The 18240-nt window shown below is 41.1% G+C and overlaps 2 protein-coding genes across 2 annotated transcripts in view; one reads left to right on the top strand and one right to left on the bottom strand.

Moving 5' to 3' along the window:
• Positions 1-8465, top strand: part of LOC140233265 (junctophilin-2-like) — a 312608-nt gene extending 304143 nt beyond the window's left edge. The window contains exons 5-6 of the mRNA XM_072313378.1: positions 7139-7201; positions 8260-8465. Coding sequence (XP_072169479.1) covers positions 7139-7201; positions 8260-8465 — 269 coding nt within the window. The remainder of the gene's footprint in view (positions 1-7138; positions 7202-8259) is intronic.
• A 3496-nt stretch (positions 8466-11961) lies between these two features.
• Positions 11962-13680, bottom strand: LOC140233264 (uncharacterized). Its single transcript, XM_072313376.1, has one exon. The coding sequence runs from the start codon at positions 13678-13680 to the stop codon at positions 11962-11964; it is 1719 nt and encodes a 572-aa protein (XP_072169477.1).
• Between the last annotated feature and the right edge of the window lie 4560 nt (positions 13681-18240).

Here is an 18240-nt window from a genome sequence, read left to right as displayed (position 1 = left end):
TCATGAGGTTAAAGGTCAAAGGTCAAAAGGTCAAGTAAAAATATTAAAACTTCACTTTTTTCTCTGTACCTTGGAAATTGTTCAAGGTATCGTCATGGAACATATATATATATATATATATATATATATATATATACATGTACTGACTGGCAGTGATTATCTAGACAATGAATAGGGTTCATGGGGTCAAAGGTCAGGGGTCAAAGGTCAAGGGCAACACTTCTAAATTTTACTATTTCCGTCATGTTTATGCAAAGCCAGCAGGATTATTTTTTTTACACTTGGTGTATGCATGTATAACCTAATAGAGATTTTCTGGAAAGTTTTTTTTTTTTTTTGCCTCAAAGGTCAAAAGGTCAAAGATCAAGTGAAAGTGCTGAACTAACTTTTTCCTCCATATCTCAGAAGTGGCTCAAGTTATCTTGAAACTTACTACATATTTGTGCATGTTCAGCCTGACAGTGACTATGTTATGAATTTTAGGGTCACAGCTAGGCCAGATGAAAATGGTAACAATTTACTATTCAATATAGAAATTGCACTTTTTCTCCATACCTTGAAAATTACTCAATGCATAAACGTATGAATGGGTCAAAGTCAAGTAAAAGTCCTTAAATCCCCAAATACATGCTCTCCTATTCATCCATTAATCCTAGGTCAAGGAAGGTAAACATTCAACACATTTGTGACAAATTTGTCATTTTAATGTTTTGCCAGTATTGTGAAAATGTAATCACACATTGTCCACATGTACTATCTAGACCTATTAGGAGAATCATGCATTATGGCGGAGGCATACCAGTCGCCATAGCGACATTTCTAGTTCCTTTATGTTCTTGAACTATGCCATCACATCCATGAAAATCCGCCATTGGTTTACCCTTGAGGCTCTTCTAACAGCATCGTTGATGTTGTCCCTGATCAATTTGGCTAACGATGCCCATTTCACTTTTGGCAGGGTTAATCAACCTGCAAGGGAGTGTATTTCCCAAATTCTGCTTGAATGGGATCTTTCAAAGTTATGAAGGCTTGCTTCATAGCCATGGGCTCCATACAGTTGTCTGTTCTCAAGTCAGCAGTGATGGTTAACGCCTCAGCATCATTATCATTGGCACTTCTCATGTTCAGTAGTAGATTTGTAGCTGTTGGTTATGTTTTCCCAAAGGAGTTTTTGGTAGAGAGGTCAATCCATCTTGTAGAAGTTTCCCGTTTTGTCACCACAGATTAGTAATTTATCCAAGCTTTAAATCTTCATTGTCAATAGTTTTGAGTTTATCTTGGAACTGGCGTGGTACCTTATTAAAGCGTAGATTCTCAATCATGCTATCACAGACGTAATCAATTTTGTGGACAGCGTAACTGTCCACAAAGAACCGTTTGAGGTATCCTATTAGTGGGCGAAGTTGTGCCTATCAACTTGTGGGTGCACATGCTCAAGGTCAAAGGTCAAGGTCAATTTCTCAAAGTTGCTTCATTTCTCCCAAGTTATTTTCTTGAAACTTTGTGTATACATGTACTACCAAATAAAGATTCTCTGGAGAGAGTTTCGGGGCATGAAGTCGAAGGTCAAATGTCAAGTGAAAATGTTACATTTCACTTTTTTCTCCATGTCTTGAAAAAGAAGCAGTAAACTCGAGGTGCAGCCTATGTGCCAGCACAACCTGTTCACATGGCCTTTTCAACATGGTGAATAAGGGTCATTCTTCGCTTAGTGTATATTTCTATTTCTGTGTCCCTCCAGTTTAAAGGTAATATGTACAAAAATAATAGGTCTTTTCATTACTTTCTGTTCTGTTTACAATGACTTACATTCATGGAGTTAAGATAACATACAAAAAAGGGGAAGAATCGTTTATCCTGACCTATTGTTTTAATTTTCCCGTATCCGTACCACTGAAAACCCCATGTCCCGGTGATACTACAAATAATTATCCTTATGTCGCATTTCAAGATGGAAGCATGTTGAAATGTTTTTAAATGCTTTTTTATTTTATTTCAGAGTGTACTACTACTAGTGAATTATTAGCATAAGATATACCAATATCAAACAATTTAAGAAAAAATGAATTTGATAATTCAAAATTGTGTGTCCCGCCATTTCATGTCATCTCCGTCACGAACATTTAGGGCACCATTATCGGGTACCCAAAGTATCGATTTTAGTGCTACGTGACAGTTACATACTGAAGTTGAAGAACATGTCCCGGTGATACTACAAATAATTATCCTTATGTCGCATTTCAAGATGGAAGCATGTTGAAATGTTTTTAAATGCTTTTTTATTTTATTTCAGAGTGTACTACTACTAGTGAATTATTAGCATAAGATATACCAATATCAAACAATTTAAGAAAAAATGAATTTGATAATTCAAAATTGTGTGTCCCGCCATTTCATGTCATCTCCGTCACGAACATTTAGGGCACCATTATCGGGTACCCAAAGTATCGATTTTAGTGCTACGTGACAGTTACATACTGAAGTTGAAGAACTCACCTGGTTTTCCCCCTATTTTAATCAAGAAAGTTATGATTAGGTGATCCGAGTATGCTCTCGGATCACCTTCTGTATCTGTACTGATTCTTTGTTCTTCTTCTTCTTTCTCCTCAAAAGTTGTGCAGAGGTTAACTCAGAAAGTCCTCTGCCTATCAATTTCAAAATTATACCATTATATGTATCATGTCCCAAAGACGACAGATCTAATTAATAAAAATCATTGTGATCAGTCGACGGTGACGTCACTATGACGTCATTATCTGAAATCACATTCTCATTCATATTTCATTAATGGAATGGAATTTCTCAATGAAATTTACATCTCATATACTTCAAGTCAAGCTCTTTCAACTCATATTCTCAAAATTCATCTCTACACTTAAAACGTGGGCGTATGCGCACGTTGAAATGTTTACATGCTCCAATCGAGCTCAACAATTTTTTGCACACGTTTCAGATCATTTGGAGCATTTTTTGAAAAATTGAAAAAAATGGACAGACGCATATGCGCGCGCGCATATACACATGCGCAGCTCGTATGCGATAGAAATTTCCCGTTTTTTCACATGTATCGGATGTCTAAAATGTAAAGGAATAATTCTACCAAGTTTCAAGCCAGTCTGACTAATATAACATCATACGGGCCCGTCATAGTTGAAATTCCGCGCGCACGTCAATAGCGATACACAGTGCATTTATATACCAAAAAAAAAGAAGCTAATTTTAAATCCCATTTAACTCATCAGGATGGACGGTGACCCCCCATTTTCTTTACATATTCTGAAAGCTGGTGAGTTGTACATATCATTTCATGGGTGCCTGATGCTGACAAAATGATTGAAAGGTTTCAAATTCCTTAATATGAAATAAAAAAGGTAAATTTTCAGAATGACGTCATCAAATTTCACGTTCACTTGAGCGTATCTCACTTATCCTTTGCCGATTTTCAACCAGATTTCAGTGTGTTGTAGCTTATTGAATGCTCATTCAGCAAAGTGATATCAGAATTTTGATTGGATGACGTCATCACCTCGTAAAAATGGATTGAAAGTAACCTTGTCAAATTTGACCAGTTTACGTGTTATCTCTATGGGAGTGCAGTTTTTCTGGAAATGAAAATTGACATGACTGTCCTTATCGAGCACTAGCTCACTTACCCTTCAGTGAATTTCTCCCAGATTTTAATATGTTGTTGCTGAGACTTTGGGCTATCGCAAGTGTACCCTCCATTTTTTCACACGACGTCTTCCTTATCTGTGAGGCAGCTCCAGTTAAGCACATACTTATATAAAACCTCCTTGGTAAAACCAAGCTCCTTTTCCTTGCCATTGATGGCAAGCCTCAAAACATAGTCAAGGGCTATGATAAACAGAAAGGGTGCTGATGTGTCTCCTTGAAGTACTGTACCCCAGTCAGTATTTGAATGTACTCTATCTCTCCATGAGGCAAGCATACCTTTGTATGCATCTAGGAATAAGTGACAATGGCATGAACTAGTTTCTCAGGAATGGCATAAGCATTGAAAATCTCGATTAGCTTCCGTCGATGAATGCTTTCATAGGCCTTCTTGAAATCAATAAATGTGATCACAGCAGGAAGGCTCCTATCTCTCACTCCTTCAAGTATTCTTCTAAGTGCTAGGATCTGTCCTCCAGTCGATTTTTCCTGTCGAAAGCCATTCTGAGAGTCACTGAGAGTCTGTAATATGTTTCGGTTACTACTGAGCTCAGGCAAATCCCATGTTAGTTATCAGTCTGGGAGAGATCCCCTGAATTTGATACTGGTATGATGTTAAATGTAGACCACTGTTCCAGCTGGTCCCCATCCGCCTTTGAGTGGTGGATAATTTCTAAGATGATGTCATCCACAGGGAGATATTTCAGTACTTTAGGGGCTAGTGTACCCCATCCTTCCCACTGCTTTTGTCCTTCTTTATGCATGCTTTAGCCTTCTTGTAATCACTCATCCTCCTTGTAATCACTCATTGTGAAAGGCCATCTGGTATGGGAAGGTCACTGAAAGTGGGTGTTATTGGTTCATTATCTTCTAAAAGCTCAGGAGGGTTGCCCAAGAGGTTTTTGGAGTGTGAGTACACAGTTGCAACTTTCTTTTCTGCACTATCACCCTGAACAATGACAGACTGAGATGTATTCCATCCAGAACTGTCATTGATAAGCTTCCAGCTCAGTCCATACCTTCAATTTTCATGTGCTTATTCCTCTGCTTCAGTTATTTGTCTGGTCAGGTTATCCTATTTCCTGATCCAACATTGAATCTGTCCTGTATAATTTTTCCTTTTTCCTTGCATACTCTTCTCTCCTCTTGCCATGCTCACTCTTGTCTGTCATGAAGCAGCTTAGACCATGACCATATCGTCGCTGGGGTGACAAGACCTCATATCTACAAAATGTCAAATGTTCAGGGGAGCCAAAAAACACGGCGGCCAAAGCACTATAGCGAATGGGATAGCGTTTCCTTTGACATGCCGTGGTGGTTTCATTTTTGGATTAAAAGAGTTAGGATTTGGTCAGGATATTACTTAATCCATTATTTGACCATTAATCACAAAAAGTCATTTTCACCAAAATTGCAGATACAAGGTCTTGTCACCCCAGCGACGATATGGCCAGGACGCAGTTCCCACTGCATCATGGCCATTTTTCTTTGACGCATGGCAGCGAGAACTCAATGGACATAGCATTGGTGTAAAGGGGATAACAAAGTTGGCAAGGATTTATAACTCAATTCCCTCATATTGTCCATGTATCGAAGTGTTTGTCAGAAAGTCATCCTGATTGCTCTAGTAGTCCATGATTTTACCACTCCTTGTGTGATCCTAGATGTGTCTACGCTGTCCTGCTATGATCAGCATTTGCTGCAGCATTTTTGCCCTTATTGATTCCTAGGACACTCCTAGGTATGTCTGCAATCAGTACTCACACATTCCTAGTAATGTGTTGAGACAAGCTTTTTCACACACTTTTTCTGCATGTGATGTGGAAAGAATGCCAAAATGGCATAATTTGCTTCTGCAACCCTTCCTGATCTTGTCAGGACTCTTGTTGATTTCAGCCCTTATTAAAAGAAGTTCCAGTGTGACAGATGCTGTGAGACCTGTGCCAGCCGTATTTTACAGTTGCGTATTGTATCATTCAAATGAAGACGTGATATCATGGGTGGAATTATGGGTGAAAACTGTTATAGGCCTGCTGCTTCATCCTCAGTTTTCCGATTTGTATGCCTATTTGGGGAAAAATATCATCTGCACAGTGAAATTGGCTCTCATCAGAGAATTTTCTGATTTTAAGATCATAATATCATACTCAAGCCCTTGTTCATTTTTTGTAACATTCAGAAAGTCAAGTCATGGATCAAGGCAATTTATTGTTTTTTGTCATACAGATCATGCAACCTTGTATTTTTGGATAGAAACCCTCTTTTTTTTTCTTCCTCTTGCAAAACAAATGCATCGACATCTCTAGAATTTATTTTTTTTTTAAAGAAAAAGATATCAAGTGCAATTTGACTTTGACAAAATATTCATAGGTAGACTATTTCAAATGAATTACCAAAACGGAACAAAAAATTTACAAGGTTGTAGTGTACAAAATTATACTGAAGGTAAAAATATATATAGATAATTGGTCATCTCTTGTGATGTGTTTCCAATGTTGTTTTGACTATTTTGTCATATGAAATCTGTCAACGTGTATATGTTCTTTTGCCCTTAATACTTCAGACAAGCTGCAGATGACTTATCCTGCATCAGTTTGTTAAACAATCTAATCATAGCTTTCTGATGCTGGCAGTCATATACTAATGATATTATCTCCTCCTAACCTTTGCACTTGTTTGTGTATTATAAGTTTGATGGATGATTTTCTTATTCTATTGCTTAAAGAAGTGTTTGTGTAAGGGGTTTGTTTGTTTTTTTTGGTTTTTTTTTTGCATGTCATGTTCTTGACTCATTGGGTGGAGTGCTTTTGCCCTGTGGTCTTCATGCAGTCATCGCAAACTGGAAAGACAAGCTAGTGTAGTGGTTCTTGACTATAACATGTTATTGTTATCCCAATGGAATCTCATTTTCTTTGCTCATTTTTCCACTAATAAATGTGTTATTTTGTTTAAATTGTTCTCCTCCATTTCCATCCAGTTGTGTCTCAATTGTATGCGGAGGAATGGTTGCAGATTTTGTCATAGTGAGACATACAGTATATACATTTGGGTTACTTGGTGTGTGTGTGATGACTTTGTGCACAGTCCCCTCACAGCCCATTAGGCATTCATTCTTTATCTCACTAACCATGCAGACGTATGGGAAGATGTGCTTGGATGACTGATACAGAGAGTTGTTTGAAAACCCAGACTAGATTTGAGGTGAAATTAGCTGCCTGCCATAAATCATCATGCTGGCATGGTTTGCAAAGTCTGCTACTTAACCACCTGAGATTTTTGTTTTGTTTGCAAGAGACATTCAGAGAGGATAGTTGGCTTGTCTAACTACAGCAGGTCTTTGGCATGATTTCTCTTAGCTGATGCCTGGTGTGAGATTCTTTTTTCTTTTTATCAGTTAAAAAAAAAAAGGAAAGTCTCCCTCTTTTATTGCCATATATGGCACCCCTCTCTATTTTCCCATCTATAGCTTCAGATGGGGTTGCTACCAGGAAGATGGGCGTCAGGATATTAGTTCCAGAGGGAGTGGCAGGTAAGTTATCCCTTCTTACACAAGAAAATTCATTAGTTCCCCTCAAAGCAGCACTGTGCACATCAAGCTTGGAAAAGAGAGATTCTCTGTATTTTTTTTTTTGTATGAAGTGCAGGTTCATAAATATTGACTGCAGTATATATATTAGAAGCAAACCACTGAGAAGTATGTACCAGCATGCAAGAGCCACAACTCACCATACTTGTGGATTAAACATTGTGTGATCATGGAGGACAGTCCAACATTACTAGAGGCATGAGCTGCAGAAAGTGCCTGGATGACCTGTGTGAGTGTACCAGCATCTAAAAGCAGTACTTCATTATTTGTCATTGTTTTCAAGTGACAAAAACATTATCAATGCTGATGGTGGGGCAGCATAGCAAATCTATTGTGCATTTTGTGATACAGGCAGCAAATTTGGCACACATGTACATTAACATATTGCGAACATTTTCAGATATTGGGCCACTTGGAATTCTCTCTTTATGTCCGCCATATTGGATCTCAAAGTGGCCACCATTTGAAATCTACTTTTGCGATTATCTCTGGGTCTAATGTTGCTATTGACTTGCTTCTGGTGTCTAAATGTATGTTTTGGGGGGCAAGGAATCCAATGGTAACAATCTGCATTGCGTATTTTCACCAATGGGCCGCCATATTGGATTTCAAAATGGCCGCCATTTGAAATCCACATTTGTGATTATCTCTGGGTCTAATGCTGCTATTGACTTGATTCTGGTGTCTAAATGTATGTTTTGGGGGGCAAGGAATACAATGGTAATATGCATTGCGTATTTTCACCAATGGGCCACCATATTGGATTTCAAACGGGCTGCTTTACATTACATGGCCGCTTCTCAATCTACATTTGTCGTTATCTTAGGATCTAGTGACTTGATTCTGGTGGTGGTGGTGGTGGTAGTACCCATGGGTAGTACTTGCAGTGGTAGCTCTAGTGGCAGTGATGATAACAGAAATGTTACCGTACATTGTGTTATTCCAGGTTTATTGTGATGTATGCATGCCTGTAGACTGACAGTGCTGGTTTTTTGTTCAAGACAGTTCCACCATGTCCAAGAGGTTCCGACTAGCTCATGCTGAGCGAACTTCTCCATCAACATCACCGCACCTCACCACAACTGACTGGAGGTTATGCCTCATATGTCAAGAAGACAAGATGGAGATGGTGACAGTGAACTTGGAGAGCTTCCAGGATCATTTCACTTGGAAAGACTCAATGATGGTCATGGCATTGAAGCTGTGATGGTTGCACACGGTGCACAATATTACCAGACGTGCAGGCTCCAGTACAACAACACAAACCTAGAGAGGGCACAAAAGAGAGCACTCAAGAAAGAAGGGCAGAGCGATGAGGAACAATCTTTATGCAAACGCACCAGGGCACATTCACGTTCATCGAGTACAGAGAAGGTCCCAGAACACGACTGAAACAGAGACTGCTATCTCAGTTTCCTAACATGCGGGCGCACACCAAGGGGAGAGACATCCTAATGGCATTTGAAGAAGATCTTGGTGCTGCTCTTGACAAAGCCTGTGTGCTGGACAGTAATAGTGATGCAGTCCATCTTGCCCATGCTGCACGCATTATTCACCGTCACATGTTTGGAGAAGCCAAGCCCTTTACAGGATTCCCTGAAAGAAGTCAAGAAGAATCTGTGCCACCGTTGCTGCTTGCCCTAGTCAGCATGATCCTAGAGGGACCCAGCATCAAGAACCAGATGGCAGACACTAACCCTGCAGCACTTACCACAGCCCAGATACTGAAGTTCAACAGCATCAAACACAAGCGAACATGTGGCACCACATCATCCACCTGTGTCCGGCAGTGTTGCACAGGAGACCCCACTTCCAACATACATAGGGATGATGCTGCATGCTCATACACGCAAGAAGGAATTGGTCGACAGACTGTCACACGTTGGCCCGAGCATCTCTCTCTCGTCATTGACCAGAGGAGACTTTCAAACAGCAGACTGATGAAGAATACCAATGGCTACGCAATGCAAAACAAGTCCTGGCAGACAACACTGGTACACTGGACAATGAAAACACATCTTGGGGTGCATTTCATGCCAGCCGACAGCACCAGATGCTCGAATCATCTGCCCCACGTCGCTGCTTCCACTATTCCTGGAAAGTGTCCACACTGTGGCCATGATCCGGCATTCAATGGACGTTGTGAAAAATGCTGTAGAACACCTGAATCCTGGACAGACACCAGTGGTCACCTTTGATCAGCCACTCTTTCTCCTTTGGCCAAGCAGATACAGTGGAAGTGGCCAGAGAATTATGGTGAAGACCACATAGTGGTGATGTTTGGTGGTCTCCACATAGAGATGGTGGCACTGAAAACACTGGGGGACTGGCTCTATGCAAGGGAGTGGTTGGGTGCAAGCGCTTGTGCAAGCTGGCTCTATGCAAGGGAGTGGTTGGGTGCAAGCGCTTGTGCAAGCTGAGATTGCGATCGTGACAGCAGGGACAGCAGACTCATTCCTGCAAGCATCTCATGTCTTGCGCACAAGAAGAGCACATCAAGTGTCTGCAGCAGCACTGTACTGTACATCCTGCAACACCATGCCTACAACCACTACTGTCTGGGGGAAACCAGGGATGCAGAGGACCTTCCCGCGTTTGAAGACTGGTGTCGCCAGAGATGAGACAACATCCACAAGTTTCGCTTCTGGGAAACTGTGCTGGAACTGTATGTGCGTTCTCTAAGGCAGGGATCATTGATGATGTACCTCGATGCTCTGACAGAGCTGGTCCCCTGGTTCCACGCACTAGATCATACCCACTATGCTAGGTGGACACCTGGTACCAGTGCACCTAAAGGACATGGCCGAACTCACTACCAAACACCCAGACCTAGCCAGGAAATTCAGTGAAGGCCACTATACACACACAGTTCAGAAAACACAGAGGGTGTTCTCTTCAATCCCGATTGACCAGGCACTTGAGCAGAATAATGCCTGCATCAAAGGAGACGGTGGCGCAGTTGGGCTCACTGACATGGTCAGGCGTGTTTCTCCACTCAAGCATGGCAAGGTGAATATCACTTCCATCTTCACTGCTGAATCAGATTTACCATTACTTTCACTGTACCGGGGGGAGCTGGTCACGTGGTCAAAGTCCCATTCTGCTGCAAATCTGGCATACTCCTGGGCCACAAATTGAGGTCCATTGTCTGTTATGGCCCGCTCATGTATGCCATGTCGTACAAAGTGGCGTTTTGAGCACTCTACTATATCCTGGGCAGTGGTGCTCTCTAGCTGGTCCAACTCCCAGTAGTCAGAGTAGAAATCCACTGTCACCAGATATTCTCTGTTGTTCATATGAAACAAGTCTTGACCCACAAACTGCCATGGTCTTGCAGGGATTTCAGCAGACATCGTTGTCTCTTTCTGTTGCTTTGGTTTCATGGCGTTGCAGAGGGAGCATTGCTCCACCTTATCTCTAATTTGGCTTGCCATGCCTGGCCAAAAAAGTGTGTCACGAGCCCTTCTCACACATGCATCGACTCCTGGGTGGCTGGTATGTACCTTCTCCACCATTCTGCTCCAGAGTATTTGGGGGACAATCACCTTCTGGCCTTTGAATAGGATTCCATTCTCTGCTGTGATCTCATCCCTGAAGTTAAAGTACTCTCTTATACTGCCAGGTACTGCTTCCTTTGTATCAGGCCATCCTTGCTGGATCATCAACATGAGGTCCTGCAGTTGCTGATCAGCAGTTGTTCCATTTCTGATCTGGTGCTCTGTGGACACACTAACTTTCAGGAGGTCCATTTGGTTGACTTCTTCTATCTCCTTGTATATCTTATCAGACCCTCCTGTGTCCGGTAGGTATGCTCGACTCAGCCAATCAGCAAGGAGCACATCTTTTCCAGGTTTGTACTGGACATCCAGGTGATACTTCTGGAGCCGAAGAAGCATTCGCTGTAGTCTCTTGGGAGCACCATGGATTGCCTTCTTGGAGATCGGCACTAAAGGTTTGTGGTCTGTTTCTACAGTCACAGGTTTGCCTTGAATGTAGTGGTCAAACTTATCACAGGCAAACACAATAGCTAGACATTCCTTCTCTATCTGTGCGTAACACTGCTCTGTTCGGGATAGAGCCCTCAAAGCAAATGTCACCGGCTGGCCATTCTGCAGGAGTGTAGCTCCTAACCCCTTCTCAGATGCGTCACACTGTATGGTCATTTCAGCAGCCTCATCAAAGTACTTTAAGACTGGAGCTTGTGTGAGCATTAGCTTCATTTCGTTCAGGACTTCTGTGTGATGTTCCAGCCATTTGAAGTGTGTTCCTGCGTTCGTCAACCTCCTCAGCGGTTCTGCTACTTCAGAAAGCCTTGGCAAGAACTTCGCTAGATATGTCACACTGCCTAGTAGATGCTGCACTGCTTTCTTGTCTTCAGGTGGGGCCATGTCAACTACAGCCTTGACTTTCGCCGGATCTGGTCGAAGTCCATCTGCTGTCAGTTTATGTCCCATGTATGACACGGTGGTCTGTCTCAACTTCAGCTTGGCCTTGTTTACCTTCAAGTTGACCTTCCTGGCCCTCCGTAGGAATTGTTCCAGGTTTCGATCATGGTCAGCTACTGCCTCATCCATGGTATCTCCACTTCCAAAGACAAAGAAGTCATCAGCTATGACTTCAACACCATGGAGCCCTTCGATGATCTCATGTTGCCTTCTTTGGAACTCCTCTGGGGCAGGTGAGATCCCAAATGGCATTCTCTTTCACCGGTAGCGTCCAAATGGCGTAGCAAAAGTGGTAAGATAGCTGCTTGCGTCCTGTAGTTTCACCTGCCAGAACCCATCTTTTGCGTCAAGTACTGTGAACACTTTTGCTTTAGAAAGGTTAGGCAGAATATCATTAATCACTGGGATAGGGTAGTGCGGCCTCTTCAGAGCCCGATTCAGATCCCTTGGATCCAAACAGATGCGCATTTTTTGTGGCTTTCTGACCACCACCATACTGCTAATCCAATCCGTTGGCTGAGTGACCTTGGGTATTATGCCTCTGTGTTCAAGGTCTGTAAGTTTGTCCTTCAGTTCCTGTTTCACATTGATTGGAACTTTGCATGCAACATGCTTGACAGGCATGACATTGTTGTCCAAAGTCAGGCTGTAGTCTCCCGGCAAGCAGCCGAGACCTTCGAAGACGTCATTGTATTCTGCAATCAGGTCTCTTGATTGTGTCAGATGCACAGTCTCCACTTCGCCACTGATTCGTATCATGCCCATCTGGATGGAGGATTGTCCACTAAGTAGGGGCATCTCACTCGATGTCTCCACAATCTTAAAGTTGATGTTGTATGAGCTCCCCTCAAAGCTACATATCAGATCTGTCTCACCCTTGACTGGTATGTAATTTCCATCGTATAATTTTATCCTTGTGGCTGATGGGTGCATGCATGGTTTGTCACCTTTTTCAAGTTTGCATAGTTTTCTGTAGGACATTACATTACAGGTGGCCCCTGTATCAACTTGACACATGACTTTCTGAACATGTTTTTGAGTTTTCATCATGATAGGGACTACAATCTTACGCCCTTTCTTTTCATTTAGCGATCCAACATGTTCCAGGCTGAAATTTGACTCATCTGTATCGTCTGTGTCACTTTCCTGGTCACCGGCATGTACAGTTTCAATTCTGGCTTTGCAGGCCTTTGCAAAATGGTTTATTTTCTTTATACATCGGCTGCATTCTTTGCCATATGCTGGGCAGTTCCTCATTCCTCTTTTATGCTTGCCTCCACAGTACAGGCATGCACTTCCTTCCAATGGGGGCTGTTGTTCTCGCTGTTGTTTCTTTTTCCAGTCATCTTTTCCCTTTCTTGGATTCTTTGACTGACGTCCTTGCTTGTTCTTAGCAAAATTTAGTTCTTGCTGCTGCACATATTCACCACCAGTGATAACTTTCAACTGCTGTATGGTTGCTTCACTGATCTTCAGGGTATCAAGGGCTTTCTGTAATGTGCATTCATCTTCCCAAAACAGTCTTGCTCTCGCCCCTTGATCCCTACAGCCCATGACCAGTCTGTCTTGTATCATCTCATTTTCCAAGCGTTGCTCTCCAAACTTGCAGGTAGCTGCCAGCTTACGCAGCCTGTCAACAAATTGAGTAACAGTTTCTTGTGGTTGTTGCTCTGCTGTGTGAAATATGTACCTCTCATATAGTACATTTCGTTTCATAACAAAATGCTCTTTGAGGCTACTCAGAATCTTGATGATGTCTTTCATTTCCTCAGTGGATAATTTGAGACCTGTAAGCACTGTGCAGCAATCTCGGTCCATCACCGTCTTCAGTGTAGCAGCTTGGATTTTGGCATCCTTTTTATCAAGTTCAGTGGCAATGCAATAATCATTCCATGCTTCCTCAAAATTCAGCCAGTTCGTCTCTGCGTTCCCTTTACATTGCATTTGGGGAGGAGGGGGAATCTGATATGATGCCATTCTAGCAGTTGAGGCTTGGAAAGTCACTTTAATAACGAATTCAAACGAGCATTTCAGTGCGCGAACTGTCGTGACCAGGCACACCCGCCGATTTCATCACCATGCAAACTGTAGCACAGTCACAAGATTGCATGCACAATGCAATGTTGAATTTTTCATGTCAGGCAAATCGAACTTACATCCAAATTCTCTCTGATCCCACCTTGAAAATTCCTTTTGGAGGCAGATATTGCATTCTGCTGCAGAGATCTCCACTCCAAGACACCATGTTAGCTCTTTCTATGCTAGATATAGGCTAAATAGAGCATGATAGAGGCACTGTCATCTTAGTACTCTACAGGCATACATTCAAGTGCTGTGTACTGCTTACAGTGTACATTGCATATGATGCTAGTCTATGCACCAGACCTCATAACAATGACCATCATCAAGTCTTTCCAAGTGAAATGATCCTGGAAGCTCCCCAAGGTCACTGAATTTGATCAAGTTCTCTGTGAGTGAACTGTATCCACTACCTGGTACCAATGTCTTTCCTCTTTGATTTGTCAGGTTTGGTATGTGTCTCCATCTTGTCTTCTTGATATATGAGGTATAACCTCCAGTCAGTTGTGGTGAGGTGCGGTGATGTTGATGGTGAAGTTCGCTCAGCATGAGCTAGTCTTGGACGTGGAGGAACTGTCTTCAGAACAGAAACTAGCACTGTCAGTCTACAGGCATGCATACATCACAATAAACCTGGAATGACACAATGTAAAATTTCTGTTATATTCACTGCCACTATAGCTACCACTACAACTACTACTACCACCACCACCACCACCAGAATCAAGTCATTAGATTCAAAGATAACGACAAATGTAGATCGAGAAGCGGCCATGTAATGTAAAGCAGCCATTTTGAAATCCAATATGGCTGCCCATTGGTGAAAATACGCAATGCAGATTGTTACCATTGGATTCCTTGCCCCCCCCCCCCACCCCAAACATACATTTAGACACCAGAATCGAGTCAATAGCAGCATTAGACCCAGAGATAATCGCAAATGTAGATTTCAAATGGCGGCCATTTTGAAATCCAATATGGCGGTCATAAAGAGAGAATTCCAAGTGGCCCAATATCTAAAAATGTTTGCAACATGTTAATGTACGTGTGTGCCAATTTAGATTTCAAATGGCGGCCATTTTGAAATCCAATATGGCTGCCCATTGGTAAAAATACGCAATGCAGATTGTTACCATTGGATTCCTTGTCCCCAAAAACATACATTTAGACAGCAGAATCGAGTCAATAGCAGCATTAGACCCAGAGATAATCGCAAATGTAGATTTCAAATGGCGGCCATTTTGAAATCCAATATGGCGGTCATAAAGAGAGAATTCCAAGTGGCCCAATATCTGAAAATGTTTGCAACATGTTAATGTACATGTGTACCAAATTTTGTGCTTGTATCACAAAATGCACAATTCTTTTGAATTGTGAATTGAATTGTGCATTTTGTGACTTGGAATTCCAAGTGGACCAATATCTGAAAATGTTCGCAACATATTAATGTACATGTGTGCCAAATTTTGTGCTTGTATCACAAAATGCACGATTCTTTTGAATATTCGGGCTAAACCGCCCCACTATGATGGTATTTACGTCAAAGGGGATGTATATCATATGTACAGGAACAAAGAAAGCTATCCTAGTATTGCTGTCTATCCTAGCAGCACATACTCATGGAACTTGTTTACTCCTTTTAAACTGCACTTGGTGTAGCACATATACACAGCCTATGTGTAGTACTGTTGTATTGTGAGCTTTCACTTGTTACAGGAGCTGACAAAAGCAATCACTTACACTCTATTACTAAAAGATGTTTGCATATAACAGACATTTTGCATATTCTTGCCAGCAATTGGTGACATCTGTGATGCGCTCCGTCGAAATGAGTCAAAAGTTGCAGAAAATGAAATTTTAGTTATGCCTATACCAGGGCTCGACACTAATGGTGGCCCGGGACCACCAAAAACGCACATCGGGCCACCAAGACTTCAGAAATAAAGAATTTGGTGGCCTGATCGGGCCACCAAAAAAGGCCGGATGTTTGCCTTTGGGCCACCAAAAATAAAAGTTAGTGTGGAGCCCTGCCTATACTGTATGTGAATTCTACAGACTCTTAGCTTTACAATGATTTATACACTTTAAAAAAAAAAAAAAAGAGGAAACACTTTTTCAAGTTCATATTTGTTACAGAATATTTGGCTAAAAGTTAATGTACTATGTACTATATGAAAGACAATTTGATTAGCTTTCACCCCGGTAGGTCAATAGAAAGGGAAACTTTATGCATGAGTGCACACCTTTGTTTTTCTCTGGCAAGGTACAAAACTAGAAACTGCAAAAATGAACATGGTGTCATTCATGCGTAAGTGCTCTTCCATGTAACATTAAGAACAAATGACAAACTTAATACACTAAAAAACATAAATTAACTTGCAAAGATAAACCTTTGATCGCTACAGTACCTTTGAAGCCCAAAAGATCAATAAAGGCTAAAAAAAAAAATGGAGGAAAATGAAGAATCTTCTGTCAAATTCAAATTCAAATGAAATTAAAGAGGAAGCAATATTAAAAAAAATGGTTGGAATTTGAATTGATTTCTCAAGTTTGGAAAATTATGAATATTATTTGGTTCTTTCATTTGTCTCATGAACACTTATATTACTGAATCAAAGAATGAATAATGATATTCTGTTCATTTATTCATCATTATGCCCTTACTCCCAATGTCATTTGAAGTTTGAGTTCTGATAGAAAATTCTTATTTCCCCCTCTTTAGTTTCCCACATTGATTTTGTTTCAGGCTATAAAGAGAAAAAGAGTAAGAAATCCTATTTTTTTGCTATTTCAATCATGCTAAATCAATCATGTTAAACTGGTCTTTTGTTATTATTGTTATCTTGAAGGGCATTTGCAAATTTTTACTTTTGTGCCTTGGAAGACAAAAACGAATGTGTTCACTCATACGTGAAATATCCCTTTATATCGACCTACTAGGTCGATAGCCAATTAAATTACAATGTATCTTTATTCTCTTTTTCTTTTTCTTTTTTGCTGGGTATATAATTCAACCCATTTCCACATCCCTATAAATCTTAGGGCTCAGTTACACTGCCCAAAAGTCGCGTAAACGCATGAATCATGTAAGAAATTCAAGCCTTAACGCAATACATGCACAATTTGTGCATTTCATGAGTTTGACGTGGAACCTTCGTAGTTGTCTGCCGATTTGCGCCAGATCGGCGCTTTACGCGATTCTATGGGGGCTCGGTCACACTGCCCAAAAGTCCCAAAAACGCATGAATCACGTAAGAAATTTGGTTTTGCGTGCTTGTCTGTCGAGAATTTGACCATTTTCGCTGATTTACGCGATGAAAATCACTGATGAATTCCGCAAGAACTACAGAAAGATCACGCAAAAAATCACTAATATAGTGCCAATCATACGTGAGTTGTCAGTGAAACATCAGTGATTCATCAGTATTTTATAAGCATTACATACGCTTATTTAGGTGTTCTGTTGGAGATACATACGCCAACAATTTTTTTTTTCAGTGATTTTCAGTGATACGTAGGTGTTACAAGCGCGAGACATGCGTCATATCATACTTGCCAACTTTACCGCTTTGGGCGGTAGACTACCGCTTTTTGGAGGTTTTGACCGGCTACCGATTTTGTAGCAAATCTACCATAAAATGAAATGGAAGTCATATTTTCCCTTCACTGTGCATTGATTCCCTAAAATAAGCTAGTAATTAGAATACTAATAATAATTTCAAGGAACTCGTTCCTCAAAAATGCCGTGTTCAGCCTTCTAATATGCACACAAAGTCATGTATGCACACTGCAGTGGCGCACTAGTCTCTATCATAATTATCTACGTGCGTGCAAGACTTACTGTACACGTGTACGTGTAGCTAGAACCACGCGTAATAGTAATGTTTTGGTAGCTCACGTTCTGCAAGAGTGAATGCTACAAATGGAAACCCTCCCAAACACTGCAGAAGAGAGCAAAATCTGCCACGTACAGGAATCTCACAGCCAAGTCATCTGCTAATTAATTTAGATTTGGTGAGGGCAACATTATGTCTTATTTTAGAATTTTAGAATAGAAAGTACACTATAAGGGGATAAATTATTTGCCAATATGTTTGATTACTTTCTCACATATGCTTATCCTACAAAAATTATTTACCAATATGTCTGATTTCATTTTTATATGCATAGTCTACAAAATAGTTCATAAATTAACATGGATTATATGATTTTTTTTATCAATACCAAGAACCCTTTAAAAAGGTTAAAAAGCATGCACCAAATCTCATATTTTGATATTGAAAAACAAAAAAACTCCACATCGTGGGAGGGGGGGACTCCCCCCTCCCACACCCCCCCCCCCTCGCGCGCAAGCTCGCTCGGGCTTCAAAATCTACCTCTTCAGGATTTTAAAATGTTGGCAAGTATGTCATATGTCTACTAAACGTCAGTGGAAAGTCATCGGTGAACACGATAGCG

The sequence above is a fragment of the Diadema setosum genome, chromosome 9 (assembly GCF_964275005.1).
Source record: "Diadema setosum chromosome 9, eeDiaSeto1, whole genome shotgun sequence".
Lineage (NCBI taxonomy): Eukaryota > Metazoa > Echinodermata > Echinoidea > Diadematoida > Diadematidae > Diadema > Diadema setosum.
The sequence above is the reverse complement of the archived record's forward strand: the minus strand, read 5'-3'. Positions and strand labels throughout refer to the sequence as shown.

Excerpts from the sequence above, each read along its gene's own strand:
- LOC140233264 (XM_072313376.1), bottom strand. The coding sequence starts at position 13,680 with ATGGCATCATATCAGATTCCCCCTCCTCCCCAAATGCAATGTAAAGGG.